General features: G+C 34.9%; 1 protein-coding gene across 1 annotated transcript; it reads left to right on the top strand.

Annotated features, from left to right (window-relative positions):
• The first annotated feature begins 3 nt into the window (after nt 1-3).
• On the top strand, nt 4-8,588 carry POP1 (ribonuclease Ps). Its single transcript, XM_022281200.2, has 11 exons — nt 4-367; nt 1,164-1,677; nt 2,106-2,202; nt 2,324-2,431; nt 2,517-2,747; nt 5,484-5,602; nt 5,673-6,191; nt 7,015-7,123; nt 7,226-7,782; nt 7,934-8,101; nt 8,207-8,588. Exons 2-11 carry the CDS (start codon nt 1,247-1,249, stop codon nt 8,400-8,402), a joined length of 2,535 nt encoding a protein of 844 aa, XP_022136892.1. The 5' UTR covers nt 4-367; nt 1,164-1,246; the 3' UTR covers nt 8,403-8,588.
• Nucleotides 8,589-17,607: the final 9,019 nt, after the last annotated feature.

Genomic DNA, 17,607 nt, shown 5'->3' with positions numbered 1-17,607 from the left:
TTATTTTCACTAAAACCCTTATTTTTCAGCCTACCCACCCCTCATTCTCACTAAACCCTAGAAGCTTGCTTCACGCCTCCACCGCCGCCGCCCCCGCCGCGGCGCTAGCCACTGTGAGCAGGAACAGAATCACCATTATCTTCTTTGATTGGTCCAAGCCGCAATTCCGCCGACACACGGGCCACACTTCCTGTGATCGCAAGCTGCACCGCCTCGAACAACACCTTCTCCGCCGCCGCCGCCCGAAGTTCCTGCGTGCATCGCCGCAGGTTGGTGAGCCTGCAACATGCATAGACGATCCCTCGGGCCACCGCCGCCGCCGCCGCCGCCGCCACCTCCACGTTAGTACCGTCCGCCGCGATATCAGGTATTTGCTTTTTAACCGATCCATCGGTTCGGTTTTAATTTAATAACGGTCGGATTGGGTTGCTTTTTCTCGAGAAAACGGAGGTGGGTTCCCGCCGTTTTTTGTATATGGTTTTTCTTTAATATAGCTTCTGCACTAGCACTCTCTCGGTACTCGGTAGTTTTTCCCGCCCCCACTGTGCTCGCGCATCAACTGTTAGAGAATTTTAGATTTTCAACTAACTTCTGAACCCGTGGAACGTTGCTTCGAGGTCGGTGGAAAATTTTCTTTATTCCGGGACTGTGAAATTTTTGAGAGCGTTTCTCGGTTCTCAGGTTCATGACAAGGAAAACTGGGCCTTGAACATGGTACTCCCCCCATAAATTTAATTTAAATTCGAGTCCATTTGTTAGTTCTTAATCTGGGTTTGTTTCTTTCACCTCATAACTTTCAAGGGATTAAATTTACCTTTTCTCCTCCATTGTGATTATGAGGAACAAGCGACCATTTTTTTTTTATTGCTCATGTCACATTATTTACCCGTTTCCATGTCTTCTACTCTTTTTACTTGAGAAAGTCTACGAACAATGAGATTCCAGGCAGCAGAGTATAAAATGCCCATCCATCCATCCTTTGTGGAATTCATTAATTTGAATTAGGATTTATGGCTCTTTCTTCATATTTTTGTAGCTTATAAATTATAATTTCCTTTTCTGATGGTTAATGTTTTTTTTCTTCAAATAGTTTGTCTGCTTGTAGGTACCCCCCTCTACTTTTTGATCAAACTTGTATCGAAATCTTTTTGAAACGATTGCAGGTAAGAAGCACTAAAGCACGTGAAACCACTTCTTTCTGATAGAGTAGCGGTGAAAGTTGTGGGATATCCGTTGAAACATCCGGATGGGGGAGAAAGTCATTACTGCTAGTGGCATGGACAGATCAATTCCCAGAAATATCAATGTGCGTAAGTTTGTAGAACCTCGAGCATCTGAGCTGGAAGCTCTTCAATCCATCATTTGGAATCGGATGAATACTGATATTTGTGATCAAAGATCAAAGAGGAGAAGAACTTCTTCTTATTTAACTAATGCTTCAAGGAAAAGGAAAAATAAGAAAATGAGATTGGACAGCAACGATATTGATTTGGAGAAAGGTGAGAAGAAGGCTTCTCGAAAAAAACGTCGCAGAGCTGAGTTTAAAATGAATTCTGGAACTGGATTTTCTACTTCTGGGGATGGCACCAAAAGGCTCAGAACACATGTTTGGCATGCTAAGCGTTTCACTATGACTAAGCTTTGGGGTTTTCACCTCCCTCTGGGGTTGCAAGGCAGGTAATGCTTTACTTTTTCTTGTTCAACGTTTTTAAAATCCGAGAAGAAGAAAAAGGAAATAGAATTAATTTAATTGCTGATCTTAAAATGTGAATGATTTTTGTGGTTGGTTGGATATTGAAGAGTGCAGGTTTATAAGTCTAAATGCTTTTGTTGATTCAAGCTTTGACAGCTACCTTGTAGTTATTAACAAGGTGTATAAACTATGGACTCGTCAGTTATTCAAGAAAAAAAGAAAAAGAAATGTTGGAACGTTTTTCTTGTATTTATATTCTTAAATTGATGAATCATCAAGGATTTGAAATTGGACCATAAATCTATTTTATTAATATGGTTTCTTTTAATTTTTAAGAATTTTCTATGTGTAAAGGATTATTACATTTAAGAGTTTAATGCGCTAGAAATGACATCAAGCTTCTATTATGCAGAGGTAAGGGTTCTAGAGCTCTTTTGAAACGGTACAAGGATGGAGTGCTTATACATGATGCTAGTTATTACGTTGCCATACAGCTGGAGGGTCCAGGGGTTGGAAGTTCCTTTCCTTTGCGCCTTCCAATTTTTCATGAGAACAAGATTTTTTAATTTTTAATCAGTTATGCTTTCCTTGATCATTTGTAATCTAAAGGCTGCTGTCATGTGCCTACAGGACTCTTTGATTTCGGTTCTAAGAATGGTGTTGGTACCATCCACAGTATCTCATTCTCAAGACATTTCCCGTGCCATTATTTCTGGTGGCATTTATGGTAGAGCAATTGTATGTCATCTGGTTAACATTATCACTGGTTGATGAAAGCAAGTAATTGGATTATGTACTTTCTTAATACTTTTTTCTTTTGCAGCTGCATGATGTCAGAGCCCCAGGTGCTAATGCAATTGCTCCTGTAACATATATGTGGCGGCCATGTCCCTGTGGGAATAAAGAATTCAATGTTGATAATCACAGTGGCAGTGTATTTAAGACAATAGACTGCATAGACACGCCTTCTACTACACGCCGGCTTTGGATTTGGTTACATGCTTCTGCTTCTAGTGAAGGATATGATGCTCTACAATTCGCTTGCCAAAAAGAGGTAAATACTGTGTTTATGTCCACGAAGAATAAGATAGTTCAAAACGCAGAGTGAAGCTCCCAAAATTGTTCCCATCTGGTAGGAATGAGAACAAAACATTCATTTTTTTTTTATTTTTTTTTATATCCATGTGTCTGGGCCAGCTTACATGCACCTCGACTATTCACGGGCCAATCGCCTGACCTTATGACATTTGGTTGACAAGAAAACTCGTAGGATATTAAATCCTAGATAGGTGGCTACCATAGTTTAAACTCATTTCCTCTAAGTCCTTTGCTATTTACATTGGCCCTCATTGACCACTTGAGCCATTCCATGATGGTTAATGAGAACAAAACATTCTATAGATCACTGCAAACGGAAGGGAGCAACAGAGAGTCTCCCCACTTTTCTAAATGAGCTCAACTCCAAATAAAGTTTTTCCCTACTCCTAGACTTCAATCTCTTTTGTTCCGTTTCTTGTGTCATGAACAATCTCCAATCCCCAGCAACTAATTTTGACAACTCGCTGTTTAACTGATGCAAACAGTACATTATATCTGGCAAACTTCTTATTTTCCTGCTTTTTGCCTCACATTTTTGTTATGGTTCTAATAAGGCGTATTTGAGGCCTAGCATGCTCCGAAAGTGGAATGGAAATATTCCTCATTCTACTTGTTTGGAATGGAAATGGCTCAACTTAAGCTCATCACCTCATTTTCAGTTTACTCTAAGTGCATCGCATTTATGTTTATTTATCTACTTGTTTTGATTGATGTTGATTGCTATGTTTCTGTGATGTTGACTAATATTTTAGAGGTTTTATAATTAATAAATTGTGAGTATGTGAGAGTCCTATTAGGGGTATAAGGGAATAGTATCAGTAATATAGTTAAGGGCATTATAGTAATTAGTTAGGAGTAAGTTTGTTATAAATAAAAGTAGCAGGGAGGGAAGGAAGATATCTTGGAGAATAGTTTTGTGTAAGGAACTTGAGAGAGTTCTTGGGAGAGAAATAGTCCTCTCGAAAGGCTATCGATATTGTAGTTTATCTTTTAAATTGCAATATAGTTATCTAGTTAGGTTCTTGTAATTTGTTAGGTACCTGAACTTATCTTGCCCATATGCCTTTGAAACTGAAATGAAATGGGCGTTATCCAATTTATTTAAATGTGGCATGTCCAAACAGCTGTGATTTCCCCAGCCCATGTCCCTTGACACTTCTTACTGCAGAAATATTAGTGCACAAATATTTACAGCCCCTGTTTTCTTCCCTAACATTCTGAAACACAGGCGGCGGCGCTACCATTCTTGCAACTCCGTCCACTCCTTCCGGCCACTCCGACAATCGCCGGTGAAGTCGTCCACCCATTCTGTTTCTCTTTTCTCTTTCATTTTCGTCATTATTTTCCACTTTTCCCGAACTTCACAGGTACTCAATCCCCTTCCCCTTTGGTTTTTCGTTTCTTGCCGTAGAACCAACCATGGTCGACCTCTCTTCCAACATCCAACCTCCATCACAAATTGTATCTTCTCTGTTCTCTCGTGCCCGATCTTTGCATTTCGTCGTCGATCTCTTTCCAATCGCATCCAAGCCTTCCTTTCTGACATTCGTTCTCTCTTCTTTTTCTGCTTCTTTATCGAAAACCTCCCTTGCAAATCAGATTCAGCCATCTTCGGGCTCGTGCTCCTCCTTCTTGGATATTCGATTTCTTCTTCGCTCTTCCTTTTGCGATTTAGTTGTCGTTGCATTCTTTCTCTCCTCCTTAGCCTCTTCATACTCTGTTGAGGGCAGTTTATCTCCTTCGTTCTCGAAGAATCCCTGCACGAAGACATTCCTTCTCGTCGGTCGATTTTCCATCGAACTCCAATCCAAACTCTTGGATACGATCGTCGCCTTTCAGCAACCTTTCGTCCTTGCTTCTGAATGCTCGTCTTGGCTACTTCTTCCCTCCTTAATGTCCTTTTTTCCTCTCTGACCGTAATGCTCTCTGCAAGCCTATTCTGCAGTTCGTTGCATATTTGAACCATTTCCTTCGAATTATCCATCATTTTTCACACATTCCCATCATTTCTTCACACATTCTCTGTAACTTCATTCTTGTCTCGACTGATAGATTCATCGCCAGGATGTACTTGCTCTGATACCAATTTGTTAGGTACCCAAATACAAGAACCTAACAAGATAACTATATTGCAATTCAAAAGATAAACTACAATATCGATAGCCTTTCGAGAGAGCTATCTCTCTCCCAAGAACTCTCTCAAGTTCCTTACACAAAACTATTCTTCAAGATATCTTCCTTCCCTCCCTACTACTTCTATTTATAACAAACTTACTTCTAACTGATTACTATAATGCCCTTAACTATATTACTAATACTGTTCCCTTATACCCCTAATAGGGCTCTCACAGAGTCTAACACCGACCAGTATTATGGTATGTTTGACAACTGTTTAAAATAGAAAATAAATAGTGTTGAAAAGCTAGATAGGTTTTGGGTTGTTGCACTTTTCATTTGGATAGTTACCCCACCCTGTACCCAAGCAAATTAAGCTGATTGGAGAGTATTTTTAGATCTATTGGCTCTTAGGCTTAGAGTGGTTATTTAATTCTTCTCTTGTATATTTTTCAATTTCGATGCCATGATTTTCTCGATAAACAAGGAACTGAAAGTGAACTTAGTATGTTGAAAATATATTTACTCCACACTTAGTTACTGAGCCTGAGGTCTTGTCTTTTCTCTTTTTACCCAGATGGATGAGAGAAATATCTCAATTGATTGTTCTTCATTAGAAGGTCAGCTTGCAAAATTGGAAGTATTTGGCTCAAATGCATCCCAACTACTTGAAAAGATTTTGCATCCTATTGCACGGTAGAAGCACATCTTATCTTACTTTAATAGATGGAGATAGTTTCCATATTGACTAATTTTACTTCTACAGGGCTTCACAGAATCTTTGGCAGTTAAAGAAGCACTCCAGTGGGGGTTCTGAAGGTGACTCTCATTTGAAGATATTTTCCAATCTTGAAAATGAGAGTTACATGCCATCTCATGAAATTGTATCTGTCACTCTCAAGGATCCTCGAACTCTACCAAAGGAAAAGATTGCAGACGTTCAAGATTCAACTTCAATGCCTAAACCTGCTGATTTGTCGACAACTTTTTCTAAAGATATTGAAATTTCAAGCAATAATGAAGTGTCGCTATCATCTCTAGACTCAAGAATCAACAGAGACGGGTTTTCACCCGAGAACAAGGAATTGTGGGATGCCAATAGTGGAATGAGGCCCCCTGTGGAAGATACTGTTATTTGTGCATCAAGACATGAGACACGGATGAATCATTTTTGCATCGATGAACCAACTGCAGAGATGTCGAAACATTTGAGCCCATTGCAATACTCCAGTACTTGCCCCGCATTGCTTTTAAATGAGAACGAGGAAAGCAGTTCACTTGTAAGGTAGCCTATTTTTCATGATTTTGTCAATTCCATCACTGAGATTGTTATTTTCTCTTTCTTTGTTTTTTTTTCCTAGTACAATGCTGTGATTGTTATTGAGGGTAAGGAATTTGGTTGATTTTTCTTCTTTCAGTTCTGGTCAATGTTTACATGCTTGGTTTCTGATGATTAAACCAGTACATTGCTTTATCATCTTATTCTACATGATTGATCAAACATCTCTTTTGAATTGAATGAATGAACACCAAGTATGATGCATATGTAAATGTTCTGTCATACGCTTTTAGACTATTCTTCCCCTTGTCATCAGTTTTTATTACAAAATGGGATTTGGGGCTCTGAGAAAGAAATGTCAATTGTTTAGTAGATGCCAGATGGTTCTGCTTAAAATTTTATTCCGCATTGATTGGTTTGCTCTCAAGTATGACGACAAGCCTTATTTCCAACATCAATTAAGACGAGCTTTTATTAAGCAACAAAACGATTGTGTCCTGCTAAAGGTCTTTTTTACTGACGAGTATCAGTATGTGAAGGTTTTTTTTTTGTTGTTTTTTTTTTTTTTTTATTTGAATGGGAAGGTTTGTTGTTCTCATTTAGTGTTATAATTCTTTAAAAACTTGAATAAATCATATTAAGATACCAATTTCACTAGACATTTCCACCCTTTCGCTATGTTTGTCTCATAAGACTTGAGTTGATTTCTCTTTCTTTGTTGTGTGTTTTTATGGATGATGATAATGCGAGACCGGTCTTTTAGTTTACACATACTGTAGTTCATCGAGGGCATTTAATGATAGCAATGCATTTCTACGTCATATTTCAGATGGTCTATCATACTTCCCATAAGTTGGGTTAAGGCATTTTGGATTCCGCTAATATCCAGGGGCGCTCGTGCAATCGGTTTGAGGGAGAGACACTGGATATCATGTGAAGTAAGTAACGTTTCAATACTTTTTATCTTTTCTTTTCAGTTAGGCCCCAGTTGTAGAAATCACATAATTACTTCTCTCTATCTCCCTTTCCTTACATTGTAGGTGGGATTGCCATCATTTCCTTGGGATTTTCCTGATTGTGCCGCCTACTCGCGGTTCATGGCAAAAGAAGCTACTGCAGTTGATAACAAAGCTGAGTGTTCTAATTTCATTAAAAGACCTTTTAAGATTCCAATTCCACCACCATGGCATAGTGTCCAGTTGACTCTTACCAAAGGACCTGATGGAGTGGAAAACAATGGAGCTTCTACTGAGAAAATTTTGGCCCACTGTGAAACCGCAATGGTCGGTGTTCGTCATGGGAAGTCATTCGATGGGATTGTGGCTAGAACGTCCTCTTTGTTGTTTGATTTTTTGAATGAAATGAACCTTGGACATTTACCTCTGTTTCCTAAAGGACAAGATAAAAAGGCTAGAATTCTTGAGTTTCTTAACAACAAAAGCGCACTAGATCAGTGCAAAAATAGTATCAACCAAACTAGTTATACTACAAGATCATGTTTCGTTAGAGTTCTTCTCCGTGCATGTAAGAAGGGCTCGTTCGAAGAGGGAGCAGTTATTTGTGCACCCAAGTCATCTGATCCTTTGCGGACTTCTAGGTGATTAATCTTTTCATTTTATTTTTTAACTCTTATCAAAAGTTTACGATCGACCTTATTTGAACAAGATTTGTTCTATTGGATGAACAACTACGTCTTTGAATTCTAAAGTCAATAAACCTTGTACTAATGGTGCCACATGATCTTGCAGGTTGGAAGATGATGAAAGCGCACTCCGAGTTCCCGAATCTGCTATAAGGCATTACTTCAAAGAGCAGTCGCCTTCAACGTGGGAACTACAACTACCAGAAGATTACATTGCTAGGGAGTCTCATAGGTGGCCAATAGGATTTGTCACCACAGGATTCGTTCATGGAAGGTTAGGATACTTGGGCTTTCTTGAATTCAACTAGACAACTTCCCGGTATGTTTAAGGCGTCGTTTTCCTTTTTGTCGTTATGATATTTTGACGTGGTTCTTGCAGCAAGAAGCCTGTTGCAGAGGGTCTTTGTGAAGCAACATTACTAGCTCGTCTTCGAGAGCAACAGTGGGACGGTATGTTTGCAAAGAAGAAGGAACAGATATATGTGCTTGTTAGGAACATGAGATCTTCAGCATACCGAGTTGCTCTTGCTACCGTTATCCTCGAGCAGCTGGAAGATGATTTAGAGTTTATGTAACTTTAAAGTTGTAATTTTAAGGCTAAGAGAAGCCATCAATTTTGATCTCCTGATGTTTATTTTAATTTTTTCTGATTTATAGTGCAAAAGTTAGGCCTCACTTCATTTATTTTTCATCTTTCTGGCTAATGTAATTACATGTTTATGAGGGAAGGGAGGATGTGGAATGGAGGAATTTTTTTCTTAGTTGTTAATTTTGAGACGTATTTTTAAAATAATATCATATCCAATTTTATGCTAAAAAATGCTCCAAAAATAATTTCGACGACTTCCAGCACGTCTTAGGAAAAAAGAATCAGCTGCAAGTGTCAGGAAATGACATATATCAGATTTAAATAATGTTGCTACTTTTTTGGAGTGGTTATATTCCTATCCTCTAATCCAAAATTCTTGGGTTCATGTCAATTTTTTTAACCAAAGTAGCAAACAATTCTATTGGACTTGGGATTGTGGGGGCAAATTGTAGACAGCACAAGGGATTGCGAGACAACTCGAGGTGGAGGTAAAAATACAAGGTACTTTGTTGCTTAATTTGACTTTTATGGAAGCTTTAACAATTTATGGATGGGTGATAGTATTAGCACTTTTATTTTAAATCAACATGGCTGCATGTCATCTCTTTTAATTAGGGATAGCAACGGGGCGGGGCCGGGAGCCATCCCCATCCTTGAAATTTTGGGGGTGGGGACGGGGCTGAGGGGGCCATCCCCATCCCCGCCCCGTTGGCAATTTTTCCCCATCCTTGCCCCGTTCTCCAATTTTGGGAGCGGGGACAGGACGGGGATTCCCTGATCGGGGACGGGTTTCCGCTCGTTATAAATATATATTTTTTTTAATTTTTTAATTAATTTTTGTTATTATTAGTATAAAAAGTGACTAAATAGAGTATTAGCTTGAGTTTTTTTAATAAAAAGTATTTATAAAATTAATATATATTAATACTATAATATAAAAAATAGAAAAAGTAATAAAGAATTAAACGGGACGAGGATCCCCATCCCTGGGAATCTCCAACCCGATCGGGTTGGGTACCCACGGGGATCGGATCCCGCAGGTATTTTTGCCATCCCTACTTTTAATGGTGGAGAAATTTTGAAAGTATTATTTTTTAAATAAGTTTTGAATTAGTATTATTTTCAAAATAAGTTTAAATATTAGCAATATTATAAAAAGTCGGAATTAAGTCTCTCTGACATGGAATGATTTGCAGCATGTAGATTATAGAAAGCACAATAACAAATCTTCATCCATCGGAGACATATAGTCTCTAAGAGTAGCTAATAATCTGTAATTGGAATGTTAAAATACTATTTTTGTTCTATTTTAGTTTGTACGTGGTCTAAATTAGTTTTAGTCCTATATATTTTAAAAGGGAAATCGGAACAATCCCTTCATTTTGTTTTTTTAATCTCATTTCTTTTTATTAATAATTTCAAGACAACAATACACCAAATATATATTAAGGGACTACTGTTGTACTTAGAATTTATATTAATATTTTACAAACGGATATCAACATGGTGACATTTTAAACGTATGGATCAAAACGAATGTTTAGAAAATACATAGACTAAAATGAATCAAAATTGAAAGTCCTAAAATAATTTAAATAAATATTTATAAAGTATAACCAAAATGTACCCAAACTAAAAACACAGTAACCGAAATAATATTTAAACTTAATTAGAAATCCATATCCAACCTAAAGATTGAAACAAACACCACCCTATTATCTTAGAGGGAGAAGCCATGGATTTACAGAAGAAATCATTCAAAGAAATAGAGAGAGAGAGAGAAGTGGAAAGTGATGGGTGTGATTGGACAAATGGTAACCCAAACCCAGCGCTTTGCAGCCTTTTTTTCCTTTGATTTGACACTTATTGTTCAAAACTTGAAAAAGAGATTGTGATCTGTGATGTTAAATTATCATAATACCCTTTCCTTTTCTCTCTCTTCATCACATTTTCCACTGGCTCTTTTCTGCTCTCCCACTTCTCACTGTTTGTTCCTCCTCTTTTCTCTCACACTACTCATCGACTCTGGTTTCAATAACTTTTTAGGCAAGAAAATTCCACCCCATTTTACCCTTTATTTGATTTTTTTAACTTTTTAACACAAGTTTATAATCTAAATATTACATTAGTTTTGAGATGAGTTCGTAGTGTGGATCATGGTAGTAAACTTAAACTTATATCTCCCATGAACAACTGGATCGATTAAAAATCGGAAGATATTACGAGAATTTGCATTCCCTTTCACGATCTACCTCGTAGTTTTGGAGCCGTTAAGATTAATTTAAAGAGTGTCATCGTAGAAGTTTTTTTGCATTTAAACACCCTAGACAAATTTGATTGTTTATATGTTTTAGGTTACGGATCATAAACTCCTACGTTAGATATAAATAATATTGAGAACAAAAACTAGAAAGTTACTCAAATTATCTTTGGTTTAATTGCACTCACAGATTTTCAAACTTACCATTGAACCTTATCATTGATTCAGTTAAAAAGTTGGTCCAGAAAACTCCACGAAAGAACCAACATCTACCTTATCTGATTAGACAAATATTTTTATTTTATTGATCGAAAATACCTTTCACCATTGTTACTCCTGGTATCGTATCTTTGTACACCTCGCATGCTAGTTAAATTATTACACTCTTAATTTTCTAACCAAATTATTGACATAGTCCACTATTATTTACTAATTATGTAAAGTTTGAGGGTATTTTTTTAATTATTTTATTTTGGAGACCCTCTTTACAAGGCTTGTGTAAGTGTGAGATAGTGATTGAGTCATGGACTGCCACTGACTTGTCTTTTCATCTGTAAAGAAATGATCATAGATTCGCTTTATATATTACACTCTTATTATATAATGCTTAAGACCTATCAAATCTTACCTCATAATTACGCATTCTATTTCTACCTTCATAAAATACGTGGAAATCCAATATTTGATATATAAATTTTACCTCAAAACCACAACATTGTTTGATATAAAAACCCCACTAGATTGGATTATCAACTCTTAATTCACAAATACTCGTTAAAGGTTCTTCTTTTAATAACGTTTTCATTTATTATTTATTGTTTTTTTTTATTTTATTGAAAAATTTAAGCATTTAACCATTATTTATGTTTCTTATTTATCATATAAATTGAGGAAAAAAAGGTTTCTTATTTCTTGTTTTGTTTTTAATGAAATCAAAGTTTCCTTCTTTTTTTTTCAATAGAAAAGATGAAGAACGATAAATCATATTTAATTTTCTCTATTAAAAAAGAGGAAATAAAAAACAATAAAGATAAACATTACCAAATAACCCGGTAAGTTAATACAGATTTATTTTTTAAAACTTTTTTTAGATTCATTTATAATTTGAAGACATGGCTTGTCTTTAGAGTATCTTTTGACTTGTCTTTTCAAAAGATATAATTACCTCCTAGAAGATTAGATAATATTTTTCATATTACATCTCATATCATCAACCAAATATCATATTACTAATGAAATTGATCTAAGACTTAGACATTGAAGAGCTTGTTTGGACCAAGTTTGCATTATTAAGGATTTTTTTGGGGGGACAAAGGAAAATGGCAAAAAGTTTGTCCAAAATGAGCAGTGGTCGTGAGAAACATGTTCCCCGGCAAAAACGGAAACCTTAATTAACTTTCACGTCCACCTTATTCCTTCTTCTCTACGTTTAATTAAACCAAAAAAAAAGAAAAGAAAAGAAAAAAAGTGTTGTTTACAAAGGTTTCAGAGAATCCATATCTACAGCTCCATCTCTTACTTTTCTTTCCCATCTAAAAAACGCGAAAATAGTTACATTACACATGTTTACAACACTTCTTCATATCTAAATATTTGTGGTTAATTTTATCAATATAATACTTAGATGATACATTAATAATATTATTTAAAGACAGCACGTTATTCATGCAAGTTTAGGTCGAACTAGAATAATTAAACAAATGACCGGTAGAGATTTCAATTCGATCTAAAATTAAAAGTTTAAAACTTGTTAGTGTATTTTTAAAAGCACAAGCATTAGATGATTCAAAATTTAGTGGCCTATTTAAAGTTTTTTAAATACAAATCCTAAATACACACAATTTTGATAAGGGGATTGCAAATTAAATGGAGAAAAGAAAGTTGAAAAGGAGTGGGAAGGCATATGCAAATTAAAGCAATTAAATTTGGGTGGGTTTCCCATAAACAAGGGATTGGTACAGAGGGAATGTTACATGCCAACATGAAAGCAGCAACAAAAGAATATGAATTAATCCATCCATTCCCCTCTCTTCCTTTTTCCACATTTCCATCAATATTTTTAAAATTTTCCATTTCCTCTCCTCTCGCATTAAAAACTCTTCATTTATTTTCTTTCTAATTTCCCTATAAAAACCCCTCATACTAATCCTCTTCACACTCACCCCCCACCGCTTGCCATGGCGGTTCCCTTCTTCTTCTTCCTTAGAAAGCTTCTATTTTTTTTTTCCTTTCTATGTCTGAAGAATCCATGGTTGTGGATTGCTAGGGTATTTGGCTGATGGGTTAAAGTTAGAACTTCATATCTAGGTTTGGTTCAATCCTTTGCTTTGTTGGCATGAAGGCTTAGTTTTTTTCCCCTCTCTAGAAAAAGCCATGGTTGTGGCAGGCTAGGGTTTTCAGAAGAAGGGTTAATTAGAGTTTGAATTTAAAAATTTGAGCTCAAAATGCTTTTATCTCAATTGGGTTGCTTGCAAACTTTGATATTTAAACTTAGAACTTGTAAAGTTTGTAACTTTGATAGTTTGAAGTCTCTAATTTTGACCATTTCTTGGCAAGCTAGGGTTTTCAGAAAGAGGGTAAGAATTTATTTAAAACCCAAAATGCTTCTATCCAAATTGGGTTGTTTGCGAACTTTGATAGTTAATTAAAATAGTTAAATTTAATTATTTGAAGCCTCTAATTTTGGCCATTTTGGGCAAGGGATTTGGGTGGCAAAAGAGGGAGCTTTCTTCAGTCCAGCATGGGAGGTGGTGGGATTTAATTAGCTGCTGACTCATTCATCCAAATAATGAGTTTAAGAGGAAAAAGGAAACAAAAAATGCTCATTAAATGAGTGAATGATGCAGGAGACAGATTATTGAATCTTAAGCCTTCCGTTCTTGGACTGAAGGGAGCTCCCTTTCCAGTAATCCATCATCTTACTCTTCATCAAAGGTATGCTTTTTTTTTTATGATATTTAGGGGTGTGGGTGAGTCAACCCATCATTCTTCGATCGGAGATGTATATCAATTACTGATGAGTTATAATCATTTTTACATCAAAGGTACGTTTCTGGTTTCCTTTTGTTTTGAACTTCATTGTGAGTTGCATCACATTTTTTTTGGCAGAGAACATTGGAGGAAATTAATGGCGTGATCTCTTGTAATTAAAGCTATACCATACTCAATGTTAATTGTAGGGTTATATGTTGTATGTTTAGTGTTCTTCAAGCTTGAGGAATGTGTGTTTAATAGGGCCCCTAAATCTTGTGAAGGGTTTGTTAGCTTTGAAGTGTATTATAAACTTCTTAACCTTTTTGTTTTAGTTTTATTTTTGAATTCAATAATCAATAATATGTGACTGTGAGTGTGGTACTTTTGATTTTTTTTTTTTGGATGAATGTATATATGTCTTTCATCAACTGAGTTATGGTTAGCTTTAGTTTAATCTTTGATAATCTTACACTAAATAAATTATTGAAATTTTAAAATCTGATTGTGTCTAATTAATCGATTCTAAGTTTGGATATCTTAGCACACTCGTTTGTTGGTTTGAAAATTAGTACAAGGTTCCTTTAACAATCAATGGAATGGGAGAGTTAATGACATTATATTATCATGTTAAATTATCATTTAACTAAAGAAATTCATGCTAATTGGCAACTATTAATTTGATAATTTATTGAAAATTTGGCCGTTGTTATGTTTATATTGTGGAACTTGAACTTTTGGCAGGTTTTGCTTTGATGTACAATCTCTTTGAATTAACAACCTTCATTGGAGAGCTTATTCCTATGTAATGAAATTTGTAGTTGGAGCAGCCGTAATGCAGGGCGGAGGACGGCGGCCGGAGACACGGCGGCGTGGGGGCGGTGGGTGTGGAGATTTTTATTGACAATTGGGACACGCATTACGACGAGTGGCCTTCTCTTGGGGACATTTCCCTCATGGCTGCAGCAACAAGTTCCCATACATGTCTCCTTTCCCTTCAATTACCAAATTACCCTCCCCCCTTTTTTTTCTTTTTTCTTTTTTCCCTTCAATAAAAGAAAAAAAATCAACTTTTGTAATTTTGGAAATGAATTCATTCATAGTGCTATTACGAGTGGTTGTAGATCATGCTAGTAGTTTAGAGAGTAATTAATTTTTTTTAAATACATCATTTTTTGTTTTGGGACAAGATGACATCTATTCATACTTTAAATTTTTGTTAATTTATTGAGTATTATCCTGCATAAGTTTATGAATAGTCAAAGTTAATGTTCACTTATGGTGAGATACTATTTCAACAATATGATAATAAATATGAATTAAATTGTAAAATTATCTAGATATTAAGGAAAAAGTTTCTGCAAAGTGCAAATCTTAACTATTGGTTCCAACAATAATGAAAGTATTACCGAAATAGTTGTTGTAATTTTTATTTATATTGTTTAGTTTTGAGTGAAAAAAACTTCTGTTTTTTTCTTCCCTCTAATTTCTAACACCATTATTATTTTTCTTTTTCCCACAGATAAAATTCATTTAGAACTTCATTGGATGTTACAATATTTATTTGTATTTCTTGTCGCATTGGCACTGTTATAGAAGTTCCATAATTATAGTAATTTTTCTCATTTATTAAGATTATAAAATATATTGAATATTATTTATTTTTTTCTAGCTTATAGCATGATAGTATCGGAAAGTTTTAATTAAAGAGTGAATATTCTTGTCTCGAATGATTAAATTAAACTCACAAGTAATTATCTAAAAGTGTAATTTACAGAAGTACTTATAATGCATTTTGAGTTGATTACTTTCACTACATCAAGTATTCTAAATACGATTGATTAAATTATTTTTTGGTGTCTGTCGTTGCATTTTCATGTTTTTACTTTTAGCTTTTCTATTCTAATTCTTGAAATTTGCTTCTGATTTTTGTTATTAAATTATTATATCCTACAAAATGCAAATTTTATATAGTACACAATGTATACTTGTAAAGGTTTTTATTGCTCAAATTTTATGTCAAAATAGATTTTTATGTTGCTCAAAAAACTAATTCTTTTAAAAAAGCATAGAGATTCAAAAAATATATGTATAATTTACACCATGAATAAAATTTGGTTACATATATTATTTTTATTATAGCAAGTGGGTGTCAGAAAAGATGAACACTTCACTCTAAAGGGAAAAAAACAAAGGTTAAGTACACAATCTCAAGTTAATTAATTAAAGAATCTTATGAAAAGCAAATCCTGTTTTTTCATCCCAAGATTTGGATTTATCATTTCTCTTGCTTTAATTATGTGATATGTTGATTCTTTTTTCACTTTCTTGAAAACAAAACCCTAGCTTAGTGTGTACTTGAAGGTAGAGCAAATTATAAAATATTGTTGGCAAAATATTTTAATTTGTAAATATGTCAGAGGTTTTATTTAAGTCCTCAAAATGAAAAAGATATAATATTAATCCTCTAAATTCTAAAAAAGATTCCAAATTAAATCCGTATGATTCAAATCTAAGCCATTAATTAATAATAAAAAGAGAGAATGATATGTTTTGTGGTCTATTATGATTTATGTCTCGAGTGTATTTGGGAGTGGCCAAAATCACCTTTTTCAATTCTTTTTTTCATGGATCGTGTTTGGTACATTGGGAAATTGATTTTAAGAAAGTCTAAAATCACTTTAAATTATTTTTAAAGTATCGTCAGATATGATTTTGAAAAATCAATTATACTTAAATCTCTTTTTACGAAATCATTAATTCTACTGTCACCCCCAAACACACCCTACGATTAAAATATATTGATGCCTAGCATGAAGGATGAATATGATACACACGATTTACTTATAATAAATTGAGAAAATATAACGTTAAATTCGATTTTTTCCTCAGGAAATAAATATTTCTTTTAAAATATACATTATGCACGTTGGATAGTGATTTGAAATCATACATGAAAAATAACTGAGGGACTAAAAATGTTACAAAATTAAATTTTAGCTTATAATTACAGAACTTAACATAAATATAAAATTTTATTAGGTTACCTTTTAAAACCACTTTTTAGATCGAATCTCGGGGCTTTCATACTTTCATTTAGTATAACAATTGGTACGAGGGTAAAGGGTGGATTGACACGTGTCTGAGCAATTGAGTGAGATGCGACGACCTGGCAATACAGTGAAGTTGCGGGGACGAATTAGGTTGACTTCGCCCTACCGTCACCGACTGAGTGAGGTGCGGCGACCTGGCGATGCAGTGAAGCTGTGAGGGACAAACCAATTTGACTTCGTCCTACTGTCACCATCATCGGTGTGAAGAAAATGCATCTTTGACGGACTATGGTCGGTGCCCATCACTGATATGGCCACTGAGATATGTGGTGAGAATCTCGACATTCATAATTAACTGATTATCGGGTTATGTTCGAATTCCTTTTGAGCATTCTCTAGCCACAACTAACTTATCCATTATCAGATTGCTCAATCAGTCTTGTAGGTCACATGACTCACCAAAAGGATAAGTCTGATTGTTTGGACGGATATTTTCGTGCAAGAACAATAAGTTCGAGGTGGAAGATTGAACTTTTGAACTAAAAAAAAGATAATTAGTGCTTTGTCTAAGCTATGCTTGAATTAATATTAGATTTTTGTGTTATCGATTGGTCAATACACCATATTTAACCAACAGAAAATGCAAATTTGTTTATTGCATAACCTCTTGATTGGAGATATATGTCAGCTGATCTATTTTCGTTTATTTTCGTTTTGGCCATTTAGTCTATATTTTGTTTTTTCAAAATACTTGTCATTTAATCTACCGGTCTTTTAAATTCAGTGTTTAAATTTAAGATTCATTGGAACAATTTCAATAAAAAAATATATAAAAAATATGAAGGTTTAAAAGTACATTATCCCTACCAAAAAGCCCCTCTAAATGATAAAGAAGACCCACTGGATTT

The sequence above is a fragment of the Momordica charantia genome (genome assembly GCF_013281855.1).
Source record: "Momordica charantia cultivar OHB3-1 chromosome 10 unlocalized genomic scaffold, Mcharantia_2.0 BLBB01000010.1, whole genome shotgun sequence".
NCBI lineage: Eukaryota > Viridiplantae > Streptophyta > Magnoliopsida > Cucurbitales > Cucurbitaceae > Momordica > Momordica charantia.
The sequence above is the reverse complement of the archived record's forward strand: the minus strand, read 5'-3'. Positions and strand labels throughout refer to the sequence as shown.

Excerpts from the sequence above, each read along its gene's own strand:
- POP1 (XM_022281200.2), top strand. The coding sequence starts at position 1,247 with ATGGGGGAGAAAGTCATTACTGCTAGTGGCATGGACAGATCAATTCCC. Across the intron at positions 2,432-2,516 it reads GCATTTATGGTAGAGCAATT|CTGCATGATGTCAGAGCCCC; the intron begins GTATGTCATCTG and ends TTTCTTTTGCAG. Across the intron at positions 7,124-7,225 it reads GACACTGGATATCATGTGAA|GTGGGATTGCCATCATTTCC; the intron begins GTAAGTAACGTT and ends CTTACATTGTAG.